Here is an 8147-nt window from a genome sequence, read left to right as displayed (position 1 = left end):
TCTAAGATTGAAATCTGATATATGATCTGCATAAAATTATAATCATAAGAATTAAAAATACATAATTATATTTACATAGCGTGTAAAATATATATGTATGGTTAGTTACGTTATTGTACTCCCTTTTTTATACCCCACAAAAAATATGAATAAAGAGGGTTTCAGGTTATAAAACTAGACTATTATCTTTCCAAAACTCAGCTTTTTAGTTTAGCTCCTGTAATCTTCTCACAAAGGCCAAAATAAAAAAGTGAGAGAGAGAGAATTAATACCTTTTGTCATGGAAAGAAAATAGTAAAATATTACAAAAATATGGTATAGTGGTTAACAGCATGGAATCTGACACAAAATGCCTGGGTTTGAGTACATGCCCTAGCACTTGCTAGTACTTACTTGTGAAAGATGCTGACCATTTATTTGCCCTTGTTTTTTAAACTATTAAGTGGAGATATTGATAGAAACTACATAATTAAATTATTTATAAGATTAAATGACTTAATGTTTGGAAAATGCTTGGATTACATGTCTGGCATGTACTAGGTGCTAAATAAGTGTGTGATAACTAAATAAATGGGAAAAGAAAATATATTACAATAAAGATATATTCTACAGGTAGAGGAAAAACTATTTGGAAGTATATTTTATTACTTAGAGTTTAAACGTCATAAGGTAAAGAATCTTGTCTAGTTAGAAAATATTTAGGTCAAGTAGAAATAACCTCCTTCTTTTCTTTTCAGGATTTGTCACTTTTTAATTTCTACCACATTTAATTGCAAGCACCTTTTAACTCCCTCATGGTGCTGAAAATTCAAATGTTCATCTCTTTTCCTCTGTCAAACAGCACCTGAATATATATAGAAATGGATTCAGGGCTCTTTTGGTAAGGAATTAAAATGATGATAGAGACTGGGTAACATCACAATTTTAATATGTAATTTGATTCTTCTTTTTCTTTATAGTGTAGTGGCAAATATTGAAATGCCAGAGGAAAAAAAAAATGGAAAATTTTAGTATTGTATCTTATTTTAATTACACAAGATGAATTGTATAATATAAATGTCTTTTATTAAAATTGGTATTTAGTACATTTATCTCTCCTTTTTCACTGCAGAATTTTTTGTTTTTTGTTTGTTTGTTTCTTTGTTTTTTTCAGAAACAGGTAATTTAGCCAAATACAGAGTAATAAGAAAGTATCTTGATAGTTTATCCAGAGTGAAAACTTTCAAGGGTTTTCATATTCCAGGGATCTCTATTAGATAAAAGAAGTATGAATGTATCTTCATTTCTATACACATTATCTTTATGTTTTAGTGCTTGTGCCTTCTGATAAAAAAAAAGCTTGGAAAACATTCAAATCTATATGAAAATAAACCCTACCATTTCAAGATCAAAGAGAACTGATACATTTCAATATAATTTCTTAAAATTTTAAATAGTTACTATTTTATAACCTTAAAAATAACTCAATTTACATTTTCTCCTACAGGCTTGTTATTATGTTTAACAACAAAATTTACCAACTTGCAACTCCAAACTGTTGGGGTAAAAACTCATACCCCAAAATTTGTTGCTGATGACTCTCTTGGTTTGTGAAACAATAGACTTTCTCCAGGCATTATCTTTCCAGATGTAAACCTTTTAACTAGTTCATATGAAAATATCTGCTAACACAGCAAAATCATGAATGCATATCTTTCAAATAAAGTTCCATTTATGTCATCATGTTTTTAAAAATGTAAGGTAATAAAAGTCTTTCTACCCTAAAGTAAAGTCACTTCACTATCTTTGTAGCAATTGAACAATTCTACTGAACCCAATATATGAAAACCTTTCCCTACTACTCCCCATCATCCGGTGTCTAACCTGGTTAGTCCTTATTTATAAATCCCTACTTCCATGCCTTTGAATATCTAAAGTGGGTTAAGAATGGCCACACATTCTCTGTCAAACTTTTCAGTGAGATGTTAATTTTATCCTGTACCTCCACCTCATCCTGGAATCTGGGCTTGTCCAGTGACTGCTCCCTAAGAGAGGCTGTGCCAGTTCTGGCCTTAGCTTTTAAGAGGACTTGGCCGTTTTTGTTTTCTCCCTCTTGGAACACAGGTTCTTGGGTTGCTCTCTCTTGGATACTAGCTACCATGTTATGAGAAGCTCAGGCCACATGCAGGGGCCATATGGAGGGAAGCTGAGGAACTTCAGTGGACAGCCCCATGACCCCCCAGCTGACAGTCAGTGCCAACTGTCAGCCATGTAAAGTAGCCATCTTGGCTCAGCCCATTCAACCTCCTGGGCCTCAGCCTGTGTCACAGGAAGTGCAACAGCCCAGCTGAGTCTATTCAATGCACAGAATCATAAGAGAAATAGCAAAATAATTTGTTTTAAGTGGCTACATTTTGAAGTAGAGAGATAACTGAAACAACGTCCTTCTGTTTCCTTAAATATAGGGTTTAAATTTGGCTCAATTTAAGGTTCGTACCAAGCACCTTTGGTAATTTATTTCAATTGTCTTTATGTTGCATTTTCAACTAGAGTGTAAGTTATTCAAAGTCACCCAATATTGCTCTGTTTTCTTTCCATGTGTCCCTATAGCTATTAGTACATTATTAGCGGCGTGGGACTCTGATAACCTGAGGTTGCCAGTTGAATCCTAACAGAATGGGAGTGCAAATAGAGCATAGAACAGGTGTCTTTCTATATAAGTCAAAATTTAAAAGACCATGTCCATGTGCATTATATATTATATACACATATATTATACATACATTATATTACATCTAATATAATATGTGATGTGCACATATATTATATACATACAATATCCACACACATTTATATTGGCATTTAATCTGGATTGTCTGAGCAAAAAAGTTAACTGTCATCTGGAGTTTTTTGTTTGTAAACTAAACCTAAAATATCAGTTTTAGACACATTGTCATCTGTTGGTAATTTACATGAGGAATACTGAAAGAATACCAGACTGAAGGGAAAAGAGAAATTATGCTCTAAATCAAAAACAAATAATATACAGAAAAGGAGAAAAAGCTAAAGTTATGGTCTGGAACTATGCTGTAAAACAGAGGTGAACATAGTAATTTTCTCCTTTCAGTTTCTACCATGTATTCCGCATGTACTTGATTGGGGAAGTAACAGTGATTATGTCCACTCACTGTAATTAATGATTTTATCTGAATGGATGCTGTATGCAAGACCGTTTACTAGTTTAACAGTAATGAAGCATGTTTCAACTCAACACCCTGGATTCAACAAATAGAATGATAGTATGCCCATTCCTGATCCAAGACTATTTTTTAAGGTATTGTTTAAAATGTGAGAGATTTTATTTTTTTTTAATTCCAGGTTCACTTTTGAGTTATTTAACTTTGAAAAGTAATAACTGTATCAGTACTTAAAAATATATCCAATATAATTAAATGATTCTCTAAATTTATTTCCTTGAGCACCTGACAATATTCCCAGGAAACCTCTCCCTGCTATGTTGCTTCCTAGAATTCATATTTCTGTGTTTCAAAACTGCACTTCCTTAGAGAGAAAAAGAAGGGTAGAAAATAATGCAGACTACAAAAGGCAAAGTGTATGTGTGGGGGTGGGGGTGAAGCATTAAGTCTCTTACACTCTAGATTAAGTTGCATTTATATAAAATTTAAAGGTAATTGGTCTTGATATAAAGGACACATTCAACAACATTTATTAAATATGTTTTCATTCTATTTTAAAATTCAAGTGATTCACGAAAACACATATTACAGCATAGCCCTTTATTGATGCATACAGTCCATTTACATTGTTCAAATACATTTTGAATTTCTAATGCGAACAGTTTAAGGCATAACTCTTCCCACTCAAATCTAGGTCTTTCTCAAGTGAGACGCTAGAGTGAGAGAGAGTAGAAAGGGGAGGAAGAGATAGGGCGAGCAGAAAAGGAGGGAGTGCCAGAGGTGAGGGTGAGAAAGAAGAAAGAAGGGAAAGAGAAAATACAGTCTGAAGTCCACAGGCTTATCTATCCCACGCATGTCTACCCCAAGCATGTGGACATCTTATCCAGGTTGTAACAAAGAGGTGACTATGGCGTTTCTTTTTGGCTCTAGACAGGCGCATTCAGCCTGCATTGCATGCATGTCTGTCACCTCATCTAAGTCCCCATTTCTTCCGGAGTTGTGAGCTCCAGATCCAAGAGCGCCCAGTGCACGGTGCTGGGCACGCTGTCCCTTGGTGAGGCTGCCACAGGTTCCTGCGAGTGCGGTCAGGGGCGTTGGTGCATTGATATGTTAGGCGGAGGGAGGAGTGCTATCTGCCAGAGTCTTATCTCGGTCCCCACCTTTTCTGGCCATCGCGGAGGAGTGTGCGAGGACAGGTAGCCCTCGCAGTGACAAGGCGCGCGGAATGCGGTCGTGCAAGGCGGGGGAGGAGCGGGGTGGCACTGCCAAATCTTAACCGGGGCCCCGGGTGTTTGCAGACCCGAAGAGAGCCGCCTTGGGTCTCCACGGTGTCCTCCAGCAGCTGCTGCCTGAGAACTCTGAGCCTCAGCTCTACCTTGCTTCGGGATCCTCTTCCTCCTCCTTCCCCACCCCCTACCTGGCCTGAACGGCGGGACGCGCGGCCCGGGGGATCCCCTCTCCCCGGGACCGGCCCAGCCCCGGGTCGCCTGCACCTCCCGCAGCCGCCGCGCCATGGCTCGCCGCGCTCCAGCCGGCACCATGGAGGAATTCCTGGGACACCCGCCTGCAGCCGACGACTTTTCCCCTGGAATCTCTGGCCTGGCGCCCTTTGGGTGAGATGACGGGGTACTGGCATCCCTGTCGGTCCCAGATTACCCGGAAAAGCCCTGGCAGGGAAAGAGAGGACCCGCGCAGGCTGGGAGCTCCCACTCCTCCTCCAGCGTCACGCTCGCCCTCCGCCGCTGCTTCGCGTCCGGGTCTGTTTATATAGCGTCTGGAGGCCGGGCGGCATTGCCCACCCCCGCCAGGCGTCCCGCCCTCCCTTCCCGGGCTCCGGGCTCCCGCACGTGGCAGACACCAGCTACGTCTCCGCGGAAGGCAGGCGCCGGGGAGTGGGGTGCGGGCGGCCGGGTGCAGCCGCGGCGCATCTCCGCCTTCCGCTCCTCCTCGCAGCGCCCTCGCCCGCTTCCAAGCCCAGCACAGACTTCGGTTTCTCCACCTCCATCCCCTTTACGAGAAGAGCAGATTAAAAGATATTGCCCTTTAGGTGCTCGTGATGGTCCTGTGGGTTCGTTCAGTTGCCGGAAAAGAATGGTAACATGAACAGCGGAGCGTGAGAGCGTCACCGGGGGAAGGGACGAGATTGATGGGCAGAGTGCTCACTTCTCAGAGGATCACATTCCTAGGACCGCGCGAGGAAGGGACGTCGCGGCGCCACCACTTCCTGGCTGGACTCCGCTGACATCTGTAGCCTCCTTTCCACCAGGTTCCCGGGGCTCCCAGCCTCTGCCTGCAGAGGAGCGTGTAGACAGCGCGCGAAGGTCCAGGAGTTCGTGGACCTCCAGCCGAACCAGAGTTCTGCCTGGATCCCGGTGGAGTCCCTGCATCCCGGTGGAGCCCGCAGGCAAGCTGGCTCCGGAGGGAGTTGAACTTGAGTTCAGGTGGGTTATCCCAAGGGGAGCACTGGAAAAGATGTTCAGGGAAGACGAGGAAGGTGACGCTGTTCCAATGTCAAAAGCGGACACTTTTCTTCCTGACACTTGAAGGGGTTGAGCCAGTTCCTCTCAGTTCTCTCTCCTAACCCGCTCCACCCCGACCAAGCCCTCCTACACTAAGGGGGTGGGGAGCGAAAACAACAGCAGCAACAAAAACTCGCATTTACCTAAGTATCTAGCATGCTGTTGACTTTTTCGTAACTTACCTTTAGTCAATGAAACAACCATATTTACTCCATTGCTTTATATTAATGGAGGTCAATGAGCTTAATGATTTCCTCAGTCAAGTCATTTATTTCTAAGCCAATAGATAATGCCTTCGTCATAGTTTTCTGGGGGGAAAGTAACTGTGCGTTTGTTCTGCAGATGGCCAACTCCCTCTGAATCGTGCAGATTGGTGCTGAGCACGCAACAAAAGTTTGTAGCTTCTCAGTTTCTGGTGCTTCGCAGGGGAGAGGAAAGGAATTTGACACTAAACACAAGAAGCAGTCAGGGAGCCATCTCCTTTAACTTTTCTTCTCTGTTACCATTTGCAATGAAGAGGAAACAGAAGAGATTTCTGCAGATGACTTTGTTATTCACGGTGGCTTTAATTTTCCTGCCTAACATTGGTCTCTGGTCTCTGTACAAGGATAAGCACCTGGTGAAGTCAGCGGAACCCGGAGAGCAGCAGGTAAGTGCCACCCAGAGAAAGATCACAGACGGATTGGTAAGGCAGTGATACTGGTGCGGGGACTCCAGAAACCGGGTGTGGGATCGCCTTGGGTTTTCCCCCAAGTCTTGACAAAGCTGATTATTACAAGACTTTAGAGACTTTGGGGTTTAAGCAGGTAGCTGTTTTAAGATTGCAGCCAGTGACATCGTGACGTGTACAACTAGTAAAGAAGTATAAGAGAGGTCAAGAAGAAAAGAAGATAATCTTTCACCATTGGTCTTAGGTTGATTTTGACTTGAGGTGGATGAAAGGTAACTGTTTAGCTATGGAGGTGGGAGTGGGTTTGGTGCAAGTTTAGTGACAAGGATAGGTTTTTGGTTTCCATTGGGCATGCAAGTCTATGTTCGGGTGAACGAGGCCAACTAAATCATTAAGATTGTGAAGTGGTTCTTTAAAAATCAAGCTACACTTTTCAGTATTTTGGTTGTAAATTGTGCTTAGCAACAGCTTTTTACCCTGTCGAAACTTAAAGTCTCTCTTTGGTCTCCCCTGTTGCTAAGGTGCTGCCATGGGGTACACAGGCAGAGTTATTAAGGATGTTCATTCTGTTTCACAGTCGCTTGATAACAGTATGTTGCTAACAGCTTGCTGTCATATTGGAAACACCCACACTAAAGATATGTAGTATAATATGTTTTCTTTCTACTTAATATGTTACTCATTAGTATGTATATACCTCATGACTTAACATCAACCAAAATAACTGTGTTCCCGAGTGAACAATAATGAAAACGAGACTTCCCAAAATGTTGATGAAAATCAATGTTGTGGAACTCTTTGTTTATTAATAAATAAAATAGCTTCCATAATTAACTTTTAACAACAGAATGCAGCCTTCTTCATGATATTGATATACCAGTGTTTCAGTTAGTCCTGTGCATCGCCTTGGAATATTAATATTCTTATTTTCAAGGGTCATCACCCATGAACACTCTGTACTTTCCACACATAGAAAATGTTGAAGTAGTCCATTCCTGGAAAACAGCAATATATAGTAATGGCCGTTAAATATTTGCTCTTATACTTAATGAAGTTTCATTTTCTTTTTGCACAGTGGTTGGTTGTGAAACATAAAGAGGTAATCTGCTTTTTCATCATGACAAAAAGTCATTACCAGTCTCTAAACTTTAAAGAGAATGAGTTGTCCAAGGATTTTCAGTGGATTGTTATTTTGAGGATAAATGTTGACATATTTTCATTTAGTTGTTAATATTTATTATCCTTTCTAATAGGAATTCAACTTTGGTTTGAAGTATATTCTGTTTTGTCATTCCAGTGAAAAAAAGAAGATGGACACTTTGGATGTGAAACTTTTTTTGTTCTTATTTACATCATTCAACCCTTGATGTAAAACAGGATTTTAGTGACTTCAGTAGTCAATATGCTATTGTGTAAAATCTCCATTCCATGTTGGTAAAATAAGAAAGGCAAAATTATTTTTTTCTTGAAATTTGCTAATTCAATTAGCAATAACCATCTGAAGTATTTGCTGGTATAGCTAACATAAAACACTAATTAATTTTATTAATGAGATTCTTACAACTTTCACATTGGCTCTATTAATTTTGACCCTGAATGAGAAAATTGTTTGTCTAGCAGCATAAAAAAAATACTGTGACAGTTTAACTCTCTGATCTGTCATTATTATAATTAAGACTGTTTCCTTATTTCTGGTTCTTCTGTAGTGCAAATGATACTTAATTTCAGGTAATCAAGTAATGGGTATAAAAGACATGGGGTAGCAAGAGAAGTTTCATATAC

General features: G+C 40.6%; 2 protein-coding genes across 2 annotated transcripts in view; one reads left to right on the top strand and one right to left on the bottom strand.

The window, feature by feature from the left end:
• Positions 1–3761: 3761 nt before the first annotated feature.
• On the bottom strand, positions 3762–5043 carry LOC105466673 (uncharacterized). The gene has a single exon (XM_011715752.2). It carries the CDS (start codon positions 4810–4812, stop codon positions 4321–4323), a length of 492 nt encoding a protein of 163 aa, XP_011714054.1. The 5' UTR covers positions 4813–5043; the 3' UTR covers positions 3762–4320.
• The window catches only part of LOC105466678 (polypeptide N-acetylgalactosaminyltransferase like 6), a 1213852-nt gene continuing 1210672 nt past the window's right edge, over positions 4968–8147 (top strand). The window contains exons 1-2 of the mRNA XM_011715755.3: positions 4968–5617; positions 6038–6344. Coding sequence (XP_011714057.2) covers positions 6207–6344 — 138 coding nt within the window. The 5' untranslated portion in view covers positions 4968–5617; positions 6038–6206. The remainder of the gene's footprint in view (positions 5618–6037; positions 6345–8147) is intronic.

This window comes from Macaca nemestrina, chromosome 3 (genome assembly GCF_043159975.1).
Source record: "Macaca nemestrina isolate mMacNem1 chromosome 3, mMacNem.hap1, whole genome shotgun sequence".
Classification (NCBI taxonomy): domain Eukaryota; kingdom Metazoa; phylum Chordata; class Mammalia; order Primates; family Cercopithecidae; genus Macaca; species Macaca nemestrina.
This window is presented reverse-complemented; position numbering and strand designations above follow the sequence as displayed.